Here is a 21,829-nt window from a genome sequence, read left to right on the forward strand (position 1 = left end):
GGTGACCTCACAATGTCTAGAGTGGTGCCCAGCCCACTGCCACAGTCCCAGGCCATCATGAGGACCATCTTGTGGCTGCTGCTCGGCTTTGCTGTCCCACTGCTGGTGTTCTCTGTCTCCATCACCTGTCCCCATGGCAAGAAATGCCAACTGGCCCTACTTTCCAAGACTGATGTCTTTCTGTACTGCAATTCCTCTGGGGCACAGTGGTTCGCCTACTTGCTGCAAAGTCAGACCAACTGGTCCAACAAACCCCTCGGTGCTTGGGACACAGAAATAATGCCTGAAGGCATTCTCCTCAGAAGTCCATTGCCATCCCAGACGGGCTACTACATCTGTTGGGACAAGAAAGGCAAGCTAGTGGTGCAGTATAAGATTGACTTCCAGGATGTTGACACCCTGCACATTACACACAGAGGCCTGGGCCAAAAGCCCTTGAAGAATGAGACGCTGACTCTAGGCAGCAAGGAGATCGTCTTCACCCACTGGGAGCCCTGGCAGGACTGTAACCACTGTGGGGAGCCCGGGGAGCGCAAACGCCTGGGGTACTGCTATATCCAGAATGCTCTGGGGAAACCTGTGCCCTGCTGGCTCTACCTGGGAAATTCTAGGCCACAGAACAGCCGCATGCGACCTGAGATGCAGATAGAAGCCTGCTATGTCCAGTGTAAAGCATTAACTGTGGAGAACATTATATTTGACAACTTCCAGCTCGATGAGGAATCAGAATTTGCGTGGCTCACCTGTCCCTTGGGATCCATCTATAGGTAATGGAAGCGTGCACCAGCCCTGCCCTTGGCCCCTCGCCAGGCTCTCGCAGTCTGGGAGGCTTCATGGTTAATCCGTGCAGAGAAGGAGGGGCTCTACATGGGTCAGCCCCACAGTCCCTCTGCACTGGCTTCTCCAGATGTTCCTTTGGCAAGAATCCCCTGGTGCCCACAGACTATTGCTTCACACAGGTAGAAGGACAGAACATACTCAGGGAGGGCTCAGCGGGCTGTGCCTGGCCCTGAGCTGGGCAATGCTGTGGATTTGGTAGTAGTCAGATTTCCCGCCCCCAGGAAGCCACCAGCACAGCAGTGAGGCAGCCCAGAGTGGTCAGGGATGGGAGAAGCCCAGGTGAGTGGAGGGGCTGTCCTGGGGGGATCCCACGAAGCTGTGGGGCTCAGAGGCCTCTGACTCATCTGAGAGGGTCAGCAGGCTCAGAGGGTCCACAGGAAAGGACAGCGCCCCAGGCAAGTCCCTGAGGGCCTGCCTCCTGCAGCTCACACTCATGTTCTTGTCTCTCCGCTTGGAGCTCCTGGGAAGCCTCCCCATTGGCCTCCTCTTCCCCGACCCACCTGCCCCTACCCCCATCATAAGAACAACAACCACTCATGGTTTCACTGGGGGCCGGTCCTGGGCAAACGCTCTTCTTCGAAAACCACACCCTCTCGCATCCCTCCTCCCTGGCCCCAGGAGCTGTGGACTCCAAGGAAGTCCATTTATAGATGGGGAGCTGCAGCTGGGGGAGAGACACTCCCTGCCCAAGGAGACTTGTGGTGGCAAGTGGCCGCGCAGACCCTTCATCTCAATACACCTTGGGGTCTCCTTGCCCTCTTTCCCCACGCCCTCCAGCGGCTACCCCTCCCTCGCAAGGGGTGAGTCCTTCCAACGTCTCGGGGCCCTTGCAGCTACGGGCTCTGTGGCATCAGGCCTCACCACCTCCTGCTTGTTTTCTTTCCCTTGCTTATTTCAGCTGTGGCTTCTATTTCTCTCTTTTCCTCATTCTCATATCATTTTGTCTCCTTTCCTCCTTTCTTCCTCCCCCTTTAAGTACAAAAGTAACACCTACTCCCTAAAAAATACCCCAGTTAACAGTGCACGAAGGTGCACTGTGAATCCCTCCTCCCATCTAGACTGGGACGCCTCCTCCCTGGCCTTTGCCAGACAAGGAGTTCCCGAGTGCCAGCCATTGGCAACTTGAGGGAAGAATCAGGAGACGTCACTGAGGCTTCGAGAAGTGCCCAGGTCTCTAGGGAGCCGAGTGGAGTGGCATATCATGTGAGGTTTTTGTCTCAAGCTCTGGGTTCAGCCAGGCTTGGGTTCCAGTCCCAGCTCTGCCATTCTCCAGCTGTGTGACTTTGGCCTGTGGCATCTCCTTAGGCCTCAGTGTCCCCATCTGTAGAATGGAGGTTGTATTCATTTGCTAGATCTGCTAATACAAAGCACCACAAACTGAGTGGCTTAAAGCAACAGGAATTTATTCTCTTACCGTTCTGAACACTAGACCTTTGAAGTCCAAAACCAAGCTGTCAGCAGGGCCACGCGCTGTCTGAAATGCTGGGTAGGATCCTTGCCTCTTCCTCGCTCCTCGTGGTGGCTAATGATCCTGGGCCTTTCTTGGTTTATAGCTGCATCGCTCTCGTCTCTGCCTCTGTCATCACTGGACATTAGCCCCATGTGTCTGTGCCTCTTCTCCTTTCTTTCTTTCTTTTTCCTTTTGAAAAGGGCTGGAGGGCACCCATGGGTCTGGAACTACCCTTGCTAGCAAGAGTGGTTGGCAAGTGAAGGCTTGACTCGAAGGAACCGCTGGGTGAGAGCCAGCCCACTTCTCCTTTTCTTACAAGGACACAGGTCATATTGGATTTGGGACCCAACCTACTGCAGTCTGACCTCGTCTTAACTAATTACATCTGCAATGACCTTGTGTCCAAATAAGGTCCCATTCTGAGGTCCCATTAGAACCTCACTATCCAACTCAGTACAGAGGTCTTGCTGGCTCTGGCCTCGCGGGGTCATTGTGATGTCTAATGGGGCAGATGACCGGGAGACACCAGTGTCTGACCAACTGCTCCACACTGAGTGATTACTGTGTGTGGGTGATTACTGGCCTTGCGGACGTTGTCTTTTGAGCAACTCCTCTGTTCCTCAGCCACGATGGGCGTGTTCTAGGCCTGATCACTTATGCATTTTCCACGTGATCCACGGGCAAGTTTATTCACTTACCACTGAGCGTTTATCAGCCAGGCGCTGTTGCGGTCCCTGGGATGCAGTGCGAAACAAAACGGAGAGAGATTCCTGCCCTCATGGAGCAATAAACAATCACATGAATAAGATGTTCAGAGCTGAGATGGTGATAAGGGCAGAAGTGGGGAGTGGGAGTGGGCGAGGTGGACGTTTCACATGAGGTCAGGGCAGGCGTGTCTGAGAAGGTGTCAGGTCAGCCAAGGCTGGAAGACGGTGCGGGAGCCCAGGGCACTGAGGGCAAGCGTTCCAGTCAGAGGGCACACCCAGGGCAAAGGCCGGGGCAGGACCCTGTCCTGCATGTCAGAGGAACATCACGGAGGCCAGTGTGGCTGGGGCGGAGGGGAGGGGGAGGGGAGGGGAGGGGAGGGGAGGGGAGGGGAAGGGGAGGAGGGAGAGGAGGGGAGAGGAGGGGAAGGGGAGGGGAGGGGAGGGGAGGGGGAGGGGAGGGGAGGGGAGGGGAGGGGGGAGGGGAGGGGAGGGGGGAGGACATGAGACCAGGCTGGCAAAGGAGGCACAGATCACTTAGAGAGCACCCGGCTAATCCCCCCGAAAAACCTCTGAGGTCGGTACAATGACTACACCCCCGTGTTCAGACGGGGAGATGGAAGCCCCCTCAGTCAGGAGTAGGGCTCTAAGCTGCCAGCCGTCCTGACCCCCTTCTCACTGCTGCGCAGTGCTCCTTAGAGGGGTGCTATTTGCTGCTCCTCAAGGAGAGGGTGCTGCTGTCTCCACCTCCTTCAGACATGTGTCCCTTTCCTCCCTGGGGGCTGCAGCTCACCATGTCCTCCTCTGCAGGCCCGTCGTCTGGGAAGCTGACAACAAAGCCCTCAGCTGGAAGGACCAGCTCTCCGGCCAGGAGGTGAGCACGGTCCTGGACCCCTCCAGCGGCGGCGCGCAGCTGCTGGTCTTCCGGCCAGCGGTTTACAGGTGCTTCGTGCAGCAGCAGATGAGGGCGCAGTTCAACCCCAGGTTCGACGTGGATGCGCTGGAGCTTCTGCAGAGAGAGGAAGCCATCCGGCAGCAGGAGGCGGAAAAGGTTCGGAAACCGAAGACCGGCTCCCCCAAGGGGCTGAAGCTGCTGCTGCTGTGGGGCACCGGCCTGGGCCTGCTCGGGATGCTGCTCAGGCTCTTCTGCCCGAAACGGCGTAAAAAGAGAAGCCAGGTGTTGCTGATGAAATAAAGCGAGCCCACGGTGCTCCGGCCCGGCCTCCTGCGCCTTCATGGCCTTCATCGCCTCCACCGCCCTGCGCCCGCCCCACACCACACTCCGAGGCGGGGCCAGATGCCCACGGGCGGCCGAGGGGGCCGAGCTCCTCCCAGCTCCAGGTTCTGCTCTGCACTCACTAGCCACCTCCATCCCACAGCCCAGAGAACTGTGTCGTCATTGGAAATGAGCTCCGTGCACACCCGGGTTGCCAGCTCAAGCCCTGTGTTCCTCACAAGGAGGCGAGGAAGGGGAAAATGAGGCCATTTGGGGGATGGGCGTCTAGGGTCAGTAAACTGGAGCCCCGTCACTCACTGCACTCCTGTAAGGACAAAGGTCTAAGACAGGGATGGGAGTGGGTAACCCTCAGGTCTCCCCCGATCTGCACTGGTCCACTGCCTTTCCTTGCCCATCCCTTGCCCCAGCCTGCCCCAACTGTGCCTACGGCCCTTGGGCTTAGCTCTGTCTCCCCAAGTCCGAAGATGCTGCCGGAGTGGTGGCCTGGGACAGGGAGACACACATCACTCTTCCTATCTTGCAGTGGAAAGAGCCCCCTCAGACCCCGAGAGGGGGAGACAGATCCCTCCACCAGGACAAAGAACCAAGCCATGGTCTAGGCAACCCATGGAAATCACCAGAACTGACTATCTCAGAAATTATATACACTGTTCAGCAGGGTGAGAGTGAGAAATAAAAATATGAATGTTTGTAAAGTGCATTGCCCTAACAGTTCATTGTGAAGCAGCTACAGAACAGATCTGAAGCTTCTAGAACAGAACTTCTGTCACTGAGGAGAGGACAGAGCTCACCGCTCACATACCAGAGACCCAAAGAAGCTTGTGGAATAGGGGAATATTCATGGAGACTTAGAGTGGGTCCGTTGGGAAGCAGAGTCAGAGAAGAACAGTGATCATAATTGCAAATATTTGCGGATCTCCTGACGTGCTCAGAACTCACTCCCTTCACAAACATTATGTCCTTATGGCTACCCATGAGGCTGGGGCTTCTATGAACCTGGTTTGTAGCTGAGAACATCTAGACACAGAGGGCTCAGGCAACCTGCCTGAGGTCACACAGTGAACTTGGGAAGGGGCCAGAGATGGGAGAGTGAAATATGACATCTGAGCGCTCATCCCTAACTGCTCCCAGGAAACCCCTGGTGTCCTGCACCCACAGCGGCCTCTCGCACGTAGGGGCTGGAGGTGGGGCAGCCAGAGCCAAGCCAGGCCCATGACTGAAGTTCACATAATCCACACCCCATGCTGTTGGTGCCTCTCTGTGGCACACAAACCCCAAGTGGCACTAATGATTCCACCTCCCAGAGTCCCCGCCTTTGTGATTCCCTCCTCTTCGGTGTGAACATCTGTGACTCACTTCTAACCAACAGAATAGGGTGACAGTATTGGGATGTCACTCCCTTGATTGGGTTACACTGTATAAGCCTCTGTTTTAGCCAACTAGAGTGAGGGAGCTGACTGGCCTGAGGGAGTGAGCACCATGTCAAGGAAGCCCACTTGGCAGGGAGCTATGGGTGCCCTCCAGGACCTGAGGGTGACAGTCAGCAAAAATTCAGGGTCTGTGCAGACACCCTGAATGAGATCAGAAGCAGATTCTTTTCCAGTCAGCTTGCCTAACACCTTGACCACAGCCTTGGGAGACCCTGGGCAGAAGACTATTGACACAAAGAAACAGGGGAATCAGGAATGTGTGTTGTTTTAAGCTCCTAAATGGGTGGCCATTTTTATGCAGCAATAGGCAACTAATATACCCACTCATACCCCACAGCCCACCCTAGAGATCCCTGCAGCTTCCTGTAGGCACAATGGCTTCCTAACTACCTTCAGGAGCCTGCTGGCCCAGGCATTTGGTGGCGCGCTGGCAGCCAGGCAGTTGGTGCCCACAGAAATGGAAGTGGAGGATGGACATCCAGCTTTCCCAGCCCTGAATGGTACAACTCTGAGGCACATTCTCTCAGAGGACCCCCAACAGCACTGAGCATTGAGTGGATACAGCTGCAACCAGCTCCTTAAAGCACCAGGATCAGTTTACTCGCCCCCCCCCCCCCCCCCGCACTCTCCCTCACTTCTTTAAATATTTTTAGCCCCATATTCCCTTTCTGTCTCCTGGGACTCTGAGGACATAAATGTTAGATCTGTTGTTGTCTCAGGGGTCCCTGAGACTTCATTCATTTTCCTCCAAACTCCTCTGTTGTTCAGGTTAGAGAATGTCTATTGATCTGTGTTCAAGTTCGCTGACTCCTTCCTCTGTCATCTTCACTCTGCTATTCAGTCCATCCAGTGAACCCTTAGCTTTGGTTATTGTATTGTTTAGTTCTGAAATTTAAATTTCCACCTGGTTGTTGTTTTTATTTATTTATATATATATATTTTTTTATCCTCACCTGAGGACACTTTTTCCATATTTTGTTCAGATAGAGTGGGAGGGAGAGAGAGAGAGAGAAACATCAACGTGAAAGGGACACATCGAGTGGCTGCCACCCACACAACCCAACCAGGGCTGGGGACAAACAGTAACTGAGGTACATGCCCTAGCGGGAACTGAACCCGGGTCTCTCTGGAACGCAGGCCAACGCTCTAACCACTGAGCCAAACAGGGCAGCGCTCTAGTTGTTCTTTATACCTTCTTTCTCCTTGTTGACACTTTCTATTTTAATAATTGCTTTTAGGGGAACTCTGAGACAACAGGGTTGCTAACTCAATGGCCTCCATGAGGCAAGTAGAAAACTAAAATAAGGGGAAAGACCTTGGGGAGCTGTTACAATGCAGCAGTTCTTACATTGAGTTGAGGGGGAGGGACTATGGAGCTATGCCATATTTCTTGTAGATTAGTGCCAGGCATGCCTGGTTCCTTGGAAAGTCTCAAACGATTCTGGAAATTCAGACATTTGAAACTGTCCAATTTATGAATGTTGGCTCAAAAAAGTTTTCAAACACAACAGCCAGCCAAATAAAACATATCTGAAGGCTGAGTTCAGTCCACAGTGGAGCTGCTGCTTCAACCTTTACTGGGGTCAAGTGCACATTTCCATTTCCATCATTCAGTCAACACATATTTATTGGGCTAGAGTAGCCAGGGACAGACAGCTTCTCTGTACAGACAATGATATTTCAGATGAGTCCAAATAACAAGAAGAGGTGGACAAATAGGATTATGAAGGAAGGGTATATTAGTTTCCTGTGGCTATTGTAACAAATTTCCACAAACTTAAAACAATGCAAATTCATAAGTGTACCGTTCTGGAGAGCAGAAGTCCACAATGAGTCTTATTTGGGTCATAAATGGGTTTAAAGTCAAGGTATTGGCAGGACTGGACTCCTCTGGAGACTCGAGGGAAGAACCCATCTGCTTGCCTCCTTCATCTCTTCCTTCTCTTCAAAGTGAGCAGCAGAGCACTTTCTCATCTATGCCTCTGACTCTCTAACCTATGCTCCCTGGGTCACGTCTCCTCTGACTCTGACTTTCCTGCTTCCCTCTTATAAAAACCCAGGTGATTACACTGGGCCAACTCAATAATCCAAGATCATCTCCCATCTCAAGATCCTTACCTTAATCACACTGCAAAGTCCCTTTCTGCCCGGGATTAGGAGCAGAGCTCTGTAGGGGGTCATTATTCAGTCTACCACAGGTGGTCCAGGAAGAGGCAGCATTTGCAAGGGCCCTGGGATGGGTGTCTCCTGGACTGGTGTTTTTTGGAAGGAGCTGACTGGGGCGGGGAAGACATCAGGGAGGTAGCCAGGGGCCAGATTGTGTAAGGCCCTAGGGGAGGCCTTTGGACTTTATTTGTAGTGAGATGGGAGCCATGGGAGGCTTTTGAGCGGTGAAGAGATGTGATACGATGTCCATTTAGACAAGTGAGTCTGACAAGGTAGAGTTCCTTACAGGTAACATGGGGAAGCTCCAAGGTTGGAACGGGGAGTAGCGGCCACTCTCCATGTGGCCAGTTGGACAATCAGAAGCTTTCATCATCTAGCAGAGGGTAAGGCCAGCCCTCCGAGTGTAGTGTAACACAACACGCCCCATATTTCATTTTTAACCATTCTATTCTCCCTTTTCCTTCCCATATTGTAATTTTTTTTGAAGACATGTTTTAGAGCAGTTTTAGGATCACAGCAAAACTAAGAGAAGGTACAGAGATGTCCCATATAACCCTGACCCAGCATATAACCTCCCCCGATATCAACATCCCCACCAGGTACATTTGGGATAGTTGACGAATCTATACTGAAATCATCCAAAGTCCAGAGTGTACATGGGGTTCACTCTTGGTGGTGTAGCTGCAGTGCCCTAAAAATCCTCGGTGCTCTGCCAGCCACCTCTCTCTCCAGCTACCCCCAAACAACCACTGATCTTTTTACTGTCTCTATAGTTTGCCTTTTTCAGAATGTGCAGAGTAACAACAGGAGTACGTTCTGAGATACATGACATTGGGTGATTTGGTCATTGTGTGAACATCATAGAGTAGTGTACTTACACAAACCTAGATGGTTGGCCTGTTATATACACCCCTAGGCTACATGGTGGGGCCTATTGCTCCCAAGCTACAAGCCTGTACAGCATGTTACTGTACAAAACAACACAAGATTAAATGAGCACTAGAGAAAATGATGCAATTGAGAGACTATTAACATGAGCTGCATGAGGCTGCTGCTGACCTAACATACTGTTTTATAGCAATTTTTTAAAATCCTCACCGGAGGATATGTTTAGAGCAAGGAAGAGAGAGAGAGAAAGAATAACATTGATCTGAGAGAGAAACATCGATCAGCTGCCTCCCATACGCGGCCCAACCGGGGATCAAACCTGCAACCTAGGTGTGTGTCCTGACAGGGAATTAAACCAGCAACATTTTGGTGCACGGGATGACACTTCAACCATCTGAGCAACCCAGGCAGGGCTTACAGCAATTTTTTTATAAGTATAAAAAGTAGCCCAGCCGATGTGGCTCAGCAGTTGAGCATTGACCCACGCACCAAGAGGTCACCAGTTCGATTCCCCCAGTCAGGGCACATGCCTAGGTTGTAGGCCTGATCCCCAGTGGGAGGCAGGCAGGAGGCAGCCAATCGATGTTCTCTCTCATCAATGTTTCTATCTCTCTCTCCCCTCCCTTCCTCTCTCTCTAAAATCAATAAAGAAAAAAATTTCTTTAAGTACACTCTAAAATAACAATTAGAAGTACAGCACAGTAAATACATAAAGCAGTAGGATAGTCATTTATTATCGTTATCAAGTATGAAGCACTGTATGTAATTGTATGTGCTGTGCTTTTATATGACTGGCAGTGCAGTAGCTTTGTTTACACTCACATCGCCACAAACGCATTAGTAACACATTGTCCTACCGCATTAAGACAGCTACAACGTCACTAGATGATAGGAATTTTTCAGCTCCATTATAATCTTACAGGACCATCATCGCACATGCAGTCTGTTGACCAAACATTGTTAGGCAGTGCATGGCTGTAGCTGAAGTCATACAGTATGTCACCTTTCAGACTGACTTCTTTCTCTTAGCCATAAGCGTTCAAGGTTCCTCCATGTCTTTTCTTGGCTTCATAGCTCGTTTCTTTGTGGCTCTGAATAATATTCTTTTGTCCAGACGTTCCGTTTGTTCATCCATTCTCCTACGGAAGGGCATCTTGATTGCTTTCAAGTGTTAGCAATTATGAATAGAGCTGCTATGAACATCTGTGTACAGGTTTCTGTGCAAACGTAAGTTTTCGTCTCCTTTGGATATACACCAAGGAGTGTGATTGTTGGATTGTCTAATAAGAGAATGCTTCGTTTTGTTTTAGAATGTTTAGTTTTGAAAGAAATGAGCAAACTGCCTTCCAGAATGGTTGTGCCATGTTGCATTCCCACCAACAATGAATGGGACGCCCTGTGGCTCCACATCCTTGCCAGCATTTGGTTTGGTTAGTGTTTTGGATTTTGGCCATTCTGATAGGAGTGTAATGGTCTCTCATTATCATTTTAATTTGCATTTCTCTGAGGACATGTGATGTGGAGCATCTTTTCAAGTGCTTATTTGCCATCTGTATATCTTCTTTAGTGAGGTGTCTCCTGTTGTCATTTTTTAACTTCTTAGGCTGACTTTTTAAAAACTGTAATAGCTGATAAATGCAATTTTAGCACTTGGTCTTGCTATAGCCCCTTCTATCTGCTAGCAGGGGTGGGAACATCCGGGAAATCAATACCAGCTGACATCACAGCCTCACCAAATTAGCCTGACCAAATATAGCAGGCTAATTTTTTTTTAATCCTCACCTGAGGACATTTTTCCATTTTTTGTTCAGATAGAGTGGGAGGGAAAGAGAGGAAGACAGAGAGAGAGAGAGAGAGAAACATTGACGTGAAAGGGACACATCGAGTGGCTGCCTTCCGCACGACCCAACCAGGGCTGGGGACAAACTGCTACCGAGATACGTGCCCTTAGCAGGAACTGAACCCGGGTCTCTCTGGATTGCAGGCCGATGCTCTAACCGCTTAGCCAAACCGGCCAGGGCAGCAGGCTAATTTTTAAGTTGATAGTTTTGTATGGCCCTCAAATTGTGTTATAAATATCCAAATGGCCCTTGGCAGAAAAAAAAATTTCCACGCCTACTAGAGGAAGAAAGGAGAATAAAGAGGAAATATTCCTGTTTTGTTTTGTTTTCTAGTGCTGCAGAAATTCAGACAAGGTTGCCACTAGCCTATATGTCTGAGTGCAAATTTTAAAAAGGCTTCCATGATGTGGACACAGCCCCATACCAGGGTACGAGTTGGTGAATAGGGCATGGAGTGGATCTCCACTTGCCCCTTGGATGGCCACTTTGCATAGGGCCCAACCTGCCCAATTCCACATGTTAACCCTGAATACAAACACTTTCTGCATCATGAAATTGTCCTTGCAAATATGACTTCTATTAGAGGAGTCCTCCAAGTCATTCTGTATTAGTCAGGATAGGATAAACTCTGCTGCAGTAACAATCACACCATAATCAGATGCAGCTCAGGGCTTTCTTCCAGGTGGTGACTCAGAGGTCATAGGCTGCCATTTGAAGTATGGTTTCCAAGATCATCACAGAGCAGAGAGAACATGGAACCCGGTGTGGGGGTTAGGGCCAGGCTTAGAAGTGTTGTTCCTGCCCTGGCCAGTCGCTCAGTGGTTAGAGCGTCGGCCCACGGACCAGAGAGTCCTGGGTTCGGTTCTCGCTAAGGGCACATACTTTGGTTGCAGTTTGTCCCCGGCCCTGATTGGGGTCGTGTGGGTGGCAACCACTCGATGTGTCTCTCTCACATTGATGTTTCTCTCTCTCTCTTCCCTCTCTTCCCTGCTCTCTCCCTCCCGCTCTATCTGAAGATACATGCAAAAATGTCCTCGGGTGAAGATTAAAAAAAAAAAGAATTGTCGTTCATTTTGTCCATATCCCATTGGCCAGAACTCAGTCACAGAGTCCCCATTTATCTTCAAAAGAAGTTTGGAAATGTGGCCTGTGTGCCTAGGAAGAGGAGGTAAATTGTTGGACACCTGGCCCATTACTGCCACATCTAGGCTCCAGAGATTGTGGCCATGTCCCCTGACACAACTTTAACCCTTATACAAATCTGTAATTCTGATTCCTTGTACTAATTTTTTTGGCCTCAGTGTCACATTTAAATTGACACCTCTGAATTCCTAAAACTTATATATACTCGTGATTTCTTTGTTCAGACACAAGAGACTATTGACACCTATTTTTTCCCCACCTTTAGATAAAAATAGTTTTGAATCGGCCAGTCCTATTAGAAAGTTTCAGGGGGGGGGGGGGTCTACATCCTTCAGCGACAGCTTGGCACACACTCTGTTGGCTTTCATGTGGGTTCCTGGCCATGTGCTCCCTGAATTCTCAGGCAAATCCAAGAAGATCTTACATCTGCCCAAAACCGCAGCAATGTTCTTTTGGGACCCCTCCTCTTGGTTGATTCTTCACATCATTCAGGCCTCAAGAATCACTGCTTCTTGGAAACCTTCTCACCACATATACATCTTCGGAATGGCCATTGGTGCTGCTCATCAAATCTCCCTGGGTCTCCATGTTCCAGGCACAGGATGGTGCTTCTGGGCCTTCGGGTGGTTGGGTGGGGCCATGCAAGTCATCCCGGCCAACGAGATCTGAGCAGAAGTAATCCAAGTCACTTCCAGGCTGGAGCAGTTCGTTGGCAGGTACTCTAGAGTCCTCTTCCTTCTGTGCAGAACCCGCAGTACCTGAGATGGAGACTGTTCTGCTAGCCTGGGTTAAGGAGGGAGCAGAGCTCCAGCTGACCCGCAACAGACAAGGCAGATTAAGTAAGAAATAAATTTATATTATTATAAGCCATAGATTTGGGGGAATGTTTGTAACCACAGTGTAACCCAGCCCATATTGACTGACACACTCCTTCCAAGACTCTTGTCATTTTTGCATTTTTTGATGTGTTTCTGTCACCATTGGATACTCACCCGAGGACATTTTTGTATTTCTCTTCGGATAGAGTGGGAGGGAGAGAGAGAGAGAGAGAAACATCGATGTGAGAGAGACACATTGACTGGTTGCCACCCACACGGCCCCGGTTGGGGTGGGGGATGAACCACAACCAAGGTACGTGCCCTTAGTGGGAACGGAACCCAGGTCTCTTTGGTCCGCGGGCTGACGCTCTAACCACTGAGCCAAACCGGCCAGGGCACCATTGGATTTTTTTTAACCCACTGAGCTGAGAGCTCCATGAGATCAGGATAGTTTCGGTGTTGTATCCCCTACCACATCCCCAGCTCCTGGAAGAGCTAGAATATAATAAGAGCTCAATAAATGTATGTCAAAAGGAGAAACATCTGTAACAAAAATTAATTAATAAAATTTTTTTAAAAAATAAATAAATGTATGTCAACTGATGAAAGGAGGAAACGAGTGAATACTAATCCCTCGAGGTAGGTGCAGTTATCTCTATTTTACACGGGTGAAATGGAAGCTCAGGATGGTTGCATTGGTTGCTCAATGTCGCATGGCAGGAGAGCGGAAGAGACTGGATCACAGCCTAGGTCTAACTGAGTCCAGAATGTGTTATAACGAGTGTTATAACCTTTCTTAAACAGGAAGGCCTGAGGCACCTCTTTCCAAAGGTCTTTGCCTCGCCCATCAAAGGATGTCTCTGTTTTGGCGGCCCTAAAGGCTCAAGGGCTTGGGAATCCATTGGACATCTCTGGAGTGAGTGACCCACAGCTGACCAGACAAAGCAAGGAGATTCAGAGTGGGGGGGATGTTTATCAGACAGTTCTTTGTCCTTCATTTTACCTCTTTTTTTTTTCCCTCGAGATATTTTTCTATTTATCTTCAGGTAGAGAGAGAGGGCAAGAAAGGGAGAGAGAGAGAAACATCAACATGAGAGAGACACATCAACTGGCTGCCTCCCGCACGACCCTGACCAGGGCTGGGGATGAACCGCAACCTAGATACGTGCCTTTGGCTGAAATTGAACCCGGGACTCATTGGTCTGCAGGCCAACGCTCTATCGCTGAGCCAAACCGGCCAGGGCCATTTTAGCTCTTTTTAAAACAACTTCCAACCCTGGCCTGTTTGGCTCAGCGGTTAGAGCGTCGGACTGCGGACCAGAGAGTCCCGGGTTCGGTTCCCACTAAGGGCAGGTACCTCAGTTGCAGTTTGTCTGCGGCCCCAGTTAGGGTCCTGTGGGTGGCAACCAGTCGATGTGTCTCTCTTGCACATTGATGTTTCTCTCTCTCCCTCCCTTCCTCTCTCCCTCTCACTCTATCTGGAGATGGATGCAAAAATGTCCTCGGGTGAGGATAAATAATAATTTAAAAAAAAACAACTTCCATTGATTGAGTGCTCATTCTCTGCCAGGCACTGTGCCAAGAGCTTTAGGATCATGAGCCCACAGCATCTTCATGATCACCCCAAATGATTCCTGAGGGCCAGAGAGGTGAATTCCCTTGCCCATGGACACAAAATAAGTCTATCAGTTATGGCTATGAAACAAAACAGATTCCAAATCAGAGATTTAAAATAGCAAGCATTTGTTGCCTGAAAGTTTATAAACCAGCTCGGTAGTTCTGGTTTCATGTGGAATCATTCATGCTTCTCTGGTCAGCAGTGGCTTGGGGCTGGTTCTGCTGATCTTGGCTGATTCCTTTCACGCATTTACCAGTTGTCTGTCTGCAGTTCAGACAGATGTCCTCAGCCGGGGCAGCTGGGCTCTCTTCCACGCGGTCTCTCATTCTCCAGTAGATCAACCCAAGCTTATCTAAAAGGTGGTAGCAGGGGTCCAAGAAAGTGAATGGAAACTGTAAGGCTTCTTAAGGCCCAGGCTCAGAACTAGCTCATGGCGCCCTGGCCAGTTTGGCTCAGCGGTTAGAGCATCGGCCCGCGAACTGGAGAGTCCTGGGTTTGGTTCTCACTAAGGGCACGTACCTCAGTTGCAGTTTGTCCCCGTCCCAGTTTGGGTTGTGTGGGTGGCAACCAGTCGATGTGTGTCTCTCTCTCTCTCTTCCTCCTGCTCTGTCTGAAGATCAGAGCAAAAATGTCCTCGGGTGAGAATTTAAAAAAAGAGAAAAAAAAGAACTAGCACAGGCCTTGTCTTGCTATATGTGACCTGAAGGTCAGGTTTGGGAAGACTTGCAGGTAAGTCTGGTTTCAGTTAGTTATCTACTGCTGTGTAAGAAACCACCCCAAACTCAGTGGTTTAATGCACCAATTATGTCTTTTTCTCTCCATTCAATAGGTTGGTAACATAGGCTGGGCTCAGGTGAGTAGGTCTTTACATTTTGACAGGGCTTATTAATGAATCTGTGCTCAGCTCTGGGTGGCTAGATGGCTCTGTTCCAGGGGGCTGAGCAGTTGGCTGGGAAGCCTCTAGTCTCTTATCTTCCAGCAAGCTAACCCAGACACGTCCACAAGGTCATGGCAAGGGACCAAGGGAGAAAGCAGACGCTGCAAGTCTTCTTAAGGCCGGAGCTGGAGACCAGCACACTTTCACCCTGTTCTGTTGGCCAAACAGGTGACGAGGTCAGCCCAGATTCAAGGGGCGGGGAAACAGACTCCATCTCTTGATGGAAAGAGTGGCAAACCACACTGTGAGAATGTATACAGGGAGTAAAGGGCTCCATCCATTCTGTGATCGCTTTCCCAAAGGCGATGGGTAGCAGAGCTGGGATGCTGGCCCAGGAGGCACACCGCCTCCACATAGCCTGCTCTTCCCCAGCTTTATCACCTCCGGTCCTGGCCTTGGCTTTCTTACCTCCTCACATCTCTTCCCTGTCATTTGAGCCCCGCCCCCAACGAGCCTTCTGCATTTGTCAGAACACATTGGGCTGCAAGCAACAGAAATCCAAGCAGAGTGCTTTAACCTGAGAAGGAATTGATTAGCTCCTGAAAGTGAGATGTCCAAGTGTGGGTTCTGCTTCAGGTACAGTTAGATCCAGGTGCTCGTGGGATATCCTCTGAGTTGTCTTTCTTCATCTTTCTACTCCATTTTTTTTGGTGTATTGTTTTAATCCCCAAGCAGATGCTTCCCAAGAGCTGCGAGCAGCCCAAGGATTATACCACAGCAGCTTAGCAACCTCAATGGAAAGACAGGACACCTGTCGTAACAACAATAGAGTGCTCACTGTGTTCCAGGCACTTATAGGTATTAACCGATTTCGCTCTCACAATACTCTGTGAGATAGAAGGAATTATCAGTCCCATTACACAGGTGAGGGAACCGAGGCCCACAGAGGTTAAGATCTATGTCTAAGGTTACATAGGTCATAAGTGGTGGGGCTGGGAGTTGGATCCAGCCAGGCTGGCCCCAGAATCCTTGCTCTTCCCTATTTAACTAGTTGGAACAGAAAAGTAGTAACAATAGCAAACCCTATTTGGAGAAGATAGTCTGTGCCTGACACTGTTCACAGCATCAGGTTTTAACAACAACAGCAATAATAAAATCACATCCATTCATCCTTCCGGCGTCCCGACAGGGTCGGCATCGTTACTATCTCTGTTCTACAGATGGGGAAACTGAGGTGCTGAGAGGGTAGATAAGCCCACAGCTATATGTTTGGCAGCTGGGACTTCAACCCAGACAGTGGGATCTCTGGAATCTGCACCTGTTGCCCCCAGGGTCCCACTCCCGAGCCAGGGGTGAGGTGAGCCTCGGAGAACGTCATGTAAGTGGAGGAAGGACCCAGCACAGCCCGGCAGTCTCACAGGCCGTGTGTTCCACCCCACCCTCCTCTTCCCACCCTGCCCCGCACCGCCTTCCCAGAGCCCACTTCTGAACAGACGTACCTAGCACAGTCTGGGCCCCACCGCCGAGTCCAGGCAAATGGGCACCGGCCGGGCCTGAATCACCAGGCAGGGCTCGCCAGCGTGGCCAGTGTGAGCCTGTGCCGAGGAGGCCGTGGAGTGGTAGGGGTGACCGCTGGTGCCACAGAGCAGCTGGGGTTCCTTCTGAGCCGCTGACCTGGACACTCGCTAGACCTCTGCAAAACAGTCCTACCACCCTGACAGGGAACCTGGGAAAGATGCCAAGTCCTATTTCCTGCGTTTATGAGAAATCAAGACGCGGCTCTTGACAGCCTTTGGATTTGTCTGGTAAGTGAGAACTCTGTAAATGCAATGGCATCGCGGAATCCAGGCGATGCCACCTGCCCCCTAACACGGTTGGCAAGTGCCATTGGCCGCACGACTCCTCAGGTTCTCATGGCAACCTCTGGGCATGGGGAAACTGAGGCTCAGAGAGCCAGATGCAGCAGGGCTGGGGATGTAATGCAGGTGCACTCTTAAGCTACCCAGAAAACTGCCTCGGCCGCATGGCCAGGACCTTTAGGGGAATCTGATACATGATTTACTCTTACTCTGCGGTGATCATTTGTAGCAGGCGTTTTGCAGAAGAGTCCCCATATGGCCTTTCATGGAGCCACAGCTCTGTGCCTCAGTTTCCCCCTCATCCTTATTGTTGGGAGGATCAGAGGTGATACATGTGCTGCCTGGCCCAGAGCACATGCTTCATGGATGCTTGCCATGGTTGTTGGTGCTATTGTCATTCAACTGTGCTTTGGAGAGCCGGGTAGGACACTGGGTGCAGCCCCTGTGGGTGTGCCCACGTGGACTGCTCCTGGCCCCATGCCCCCATGCTGGCTGTCCAGGCTCCAACAGCGGCCTCCAAACCTCGGTCATCAGTTGTGGTTTTGCTACCTTTTCTTCCAAGATAACATCAGTAGGGTGTGACACTCACATGGATGAGATGTACGGACTTGGGGGATCTCAGGAGGGGACTTCCGGTCTCGTTTCCTGAGAGACGACAGGCTGCTGTCGCATGGTGCCCGGAGACCCAGCTCACCCCTCCGCCACTTCCTCCTTTAGAGACAGCAACAGTCATGCTTCCGCTGTTGCGTCTCTGTCAGTTTCCACATCCCTCGACAAGATGTTTACACCTCTGGTTTTTGATTCATCAGTGTTACCCACAAAGCCATTAGCTGTTGACTTCCTGCCACAGACGATGAGGACTTGATTCATACCATGCCCCTTCTGGTATCGGATGACCCCCCAACCTACCTGGCCTCAGTTTCCACATCCATAAACGAGAATCCCAACAGTACCTCCCTCAGAAGGTTGTTGCTCAGACTCAATAAATGCATTCACGTGAAGCCCTTAGAACAGGGCGATATGTTGGCTACTGTTGCTATCACGATTATCATCATCATCATCGTCATCATTTTTGGTCTCTGCATTAGTTATCTTTGGAACTTTCAGTCACAGGCAGATCTCTCTTTCTTCCTCTTGCGTCTCCTCTCCCTTCGCCTGAAGTGTGAGCGTGGTGTCCGTGGGCCGCCCGGCAGCAGAGAAAAGGGCCCGCTGGGCTGTCACCGAGGAGACCTGGTCTGAGCCACCATTCTTTGGTGTTGCTTCCAGAGCAGTGGACCCAAGTTCCTAACGGCTCATAGGCTTTCATTTCTTTCCCAACATTTAATTATGAAAAATTCCAAACCCACAGAAAAGTTATGTGAATTTACTGCAATACCCACGTGCCTGTGGTCTAGATTCTATCATTGTTAACGTTTCTCTGTATTTGCTTTTTCATATACCTATCAGTCCATCCTCCATTTATTCATCAATCCATATGACTTCTTTGATGGGTTTTGAAATAAGCTAAAGTGAAGTACTTTAAAGTGAACAGCAGTATTCTTAACCTGAAAACATTTCAGCATTTATGTCGTTAGAGTTTGGTGTTTATAGTTCTTTACGGAGTACAATTTGCATACAATGTAATGCACATATCTTAATATGTTTGCTGACTTTGGACCGGTGCATATACTTTGGAATACAAACCCCTATTAATATAAAGAACATTTCCAACATCCTATAAAGTTCTCTTTTACCCCTTCCCACGTTAATCTCATCTCCACTCCATCCCCAAAAGCAATCATAGTTCTGATATTTTTATACATTTATTGTTCAATTATCAGGATTGATGACATGTATGTTCTGGGAGTGATCTTAATTAAATTTCATAGGTTGGTGGCTGGAGTTGAAAAAACATTAATTGTTCTCTTCTTTTTCTTTTTTTTAGAGGGAGAGAAACACCGACATGAGAGGGACACATCAACTGGTTGCCTCCCGCATGTCCCCGGCCCTGGTCCGGAATCAAACCTGTGACTCATTGGTCCTAGGGCGGACGCTCTACCGCTGAGCCAGACCGGCCAGAGCCATTGTTCTCTTCTATTGAATACAGGGACCATAATCAACACTTTGATGCCAACAGTGGCCGGGCCTGGAGAAGATGAGGGTGCCTCCGTGCTGACAGGCAGGACCATGTCTGGTGAGAGCAATGGTCTGAGCCCATGGGCCATCCTGTTTAATTATCAGCACCATCCCGTGCGCATTGCTAGGCCTGTGTAGCACATAGAGTGTTGTTGACTGCAAGTAAAGGAAGAACAAATTCCAAACATCATAAAAATAAGGGACTTTATTATTTACTAAAACAACTAGTCTCATCAAGGTTCTACAGTGGTCAATGCATCAGGTGAATGCTGTCCTCGTGGACTAAGAGTCCTTGGCATGTTGGTAGCGAATGTCCTTCCTCAAGGTGCTAGCATAGCTGCCACAGTTCCAGCCATCATTGTTTTTTGAATCCTCATCTGAGGATATTTTTCCATTTATCTTCAGATAGAGTGGGAAGGAGAGAGAGAGAGAGAGAGAGAGAGAGAGAGAGAGAGAGAGAGAGAGAGAAATATTGACTGGTTACCTCCCGAACAACCCCAACCTGTGCCGGGGACCGAACTGCAACCGATATACATGCCCTTGACCTGAATCGAACCTGAGACTCTTTGGTTCTCGGGCCGACACTCTATCCACTGAATCAAGCAGGGCCCAGCTAGGGCCCAGCCATCATTTTCCATAGATGTAAAACATTACAACCTTACACTTCCTAACCCTAACCCTATTCCACTCCCCACCCCATATTTTAAGTGTTTAGCCTCTCCGATTTTCTCTTGGTACCAACTAGTGGAATTCCTGCTCTTGGCTTTGAGGATTAAATACTCTTCCAAGTGCTGGTGAAAGAAATTGTAGAAGATAAATTTTAAAAGTATCTTTCTTTGCAACTGCAGAAGGTTAGAGATTCCTCAACATCACAAAACTCCTTTTGCAAATGTTAGATAGGACCAGGGTCTCAAGGTCTGGGCAGTTCTAAATGTTATTTCTTGCCAAATGTTAAAATCTAGCACAGTATTTTGCAGATGCAGCAACAAACAGGATGAGCTGACAGGAACTCAGATAAAAGTAGCTAACTGCAAAGAAAAAATCAACATGTATTCAACCAAATCGTGTGTATAAGCAATGGCTAAGCCTCCCTTCTGGAGACAGAGCTTTGGATGTGAATCCCTTGTCTCCTTTACTTGCTGCAAGTAAATAAAACTACCTTGGAACAACCTCCGTCTTTTTTTAAAAAAATATTTTTCTTTATTGATTTTAGAGAGAGAAGAAGGGAGAGAGAGAGATAGAAATATCAATGTGAGAACATCCATTGGCCGCTTCCTGCATGCCGCCACTGGGGATCAGGCCCACAACCTGGGCATGTGCCCTGACCGGGAATTGAACTAGCGACCTCTTGGTGCACGGGTCAACACTCAACCACTGAGCCACACCAGCTGGGCTTTTTTAAAAAACTTTATTGTTGACACCATTACAGATGTTCCCATTTCCCCGCCTTAGCCCACCTCCGCCCAGTCCCCACCCCCCTTCTCTCTGGTCATTACCACAATGTTGTCTGTGTCCATGGCTTATGCATATTGTTCTTTGGTCTTCGTTTACTAGAGCACCCCAAGGGGCACAAATATTCTTTGTAGGCCACAGGGACCTCAGAGATCATTGGTACATCTTGTGAAAGGAAACTCGAACCTTATCAATCTGTCATTCTGATGTGTTGTCTTACTTAATAATTCATTACCCTGGGACTAATGCTTCACTTGGCATGTAGATTCTGAAAAGGATAAATGTTGGTGGAAATTTTGTTGTTGTTGTTAAACCAGAAGAATGTTATTACCACCTCCTCTTCTCCCACATGGATGGAGGGGAAAACAAAACATAGACTCTATTACAATGTTATGATTCTGCTCTAGACTCAGCGTGGGAGAGCGTGGGACTCCACCTCCGTGCATGCCTCTGCGCCCGCCGCGCTTTCTGTGGGAGGCCGAAAGGGACGTTTCTTTCCCCTGCATTATAGCAGCCCCCCCTTATCCATGGGGGATACTTCCCAAACCCCCGTGGATGCCTGAAACCTCGGATAATACCAAACACTGTATGCACGATGTTTTTTCCTATCATACATCCCTATTTAGTTTATAAAGTAGACACAGGTCCGGCCTGTGTGGCTCAGTGCTTGAGCGTCAACCCATGCACCAAGAGGTCACCAGTTCAATTCCCGGTCAGGGCACATGCCCAGGTTGTGGGCCCGATCTCCAGTGGGGGGCATGCAGGAGGTGGTCAGTCGATGTTCTCTCTCATCGATGTTTCTATCTCTCTTTCCCTCTCCCTTCCTCTCTCTCTAAAATCAATAAAGGAAAAAAATTTTTTAAATAAAATGAAGTAGACACAGTGAGAGTTGAACAACTAATAATACAACAGAGCAATTATGACAGCACACTCCAATACAAGTGAGGGGAGCGTGGTCTCTCTCACAGCCTCTCACTGTGCTGTACCCACCTTTCCTCTTGGGATGTGAGATGACACGACTCCCGCATGTAAGAGGAAGTGAGGTGACTGGCACAGGCATGGGGACTTGACCACAGTGACATCCTGACGGTACATAACAAGCACCTTCCGGCTTCTCTGTGGCCCCCGCACTGCCAGCATCGCCCCTCTCTTGCTTTGGGCCCGTTACTAAGTAACATAGGGTGACTTGAACACAATCACTGCGGGAACACACAGTCCACCTGATAACAGAGAAGCTACTAAGTGACTAATGGGCAGGCAGCGTATAAAGTGTGGCTACTCTGCCGGGCTGGTGTGGCTCAGTGCTTGAGCGTCAACCCATGCACCAAGAGGTCACCGATTTGATTCACGGTCAGGGTTTAGGACACATGCCCAGGTTGTGGGCCCGATCC

The 21,829-nt window shown here is 49.5% G+C and overlaps 1 protein-coding gene across 1 annotated transcript; it reads left to right on the forward strand.

The window, feature by feature from the left end:
* Window positions 1-42: 42 nt before the first annotated feature.
* FAM187B (family with sequence similarity 187 member B) lies at window positions 43-4,189 on the forward strand. Its single transcript, XM_036274689.1, has 2 exons — window positions 43-767; window positions 3,805-4,189. Exons 1-2 carry the CDS (start codon window positions 58-60, stop codon window positions 4,187-4,189), a joined length of 1,095 nt encoding a protein of 364 aa, XP_036130582.1. The 5' UTR covers window positions 43-57.
* The last annotated feature ends 17,640 nt before the right edge of the window (window positions 4,190-21,829 follow it).

Source organism: Molossus molossus, unplaced genomic scaffold, assembly GCF_014108415.1.
Source record: "Molossus molossus isolate mMolMol1 unplaced genomic scaffold, mMolMol1.p scaffold_m16_p_21, whole genome shotgun sequence".
Classification (NCBI taxonomy): Eukaryota; Metazoa; Chordata; class Mammalia; order Chiroptera; family Molossidae; genus Molossus; species Molossus molossus.

What these genes read in the sequence shown, in the direction of transcription:
- FAM187B (XM_036274689.1), top strand. Translation starts at nt 58, where the DNA reads ATGAGGACCATCTTGTGGCTGCTGCTCGGCTTTGCTGTCCCACTGCTG. An exon ending in CCCTTGGGATCCATCTATAG is followed by an intron (nt 768 to 3,804) that starts GTAATGGAAGCG and finishes CCTCCTCTGCAG; the next exon opens with GCCCGTCGTCTGGGAAGCTG.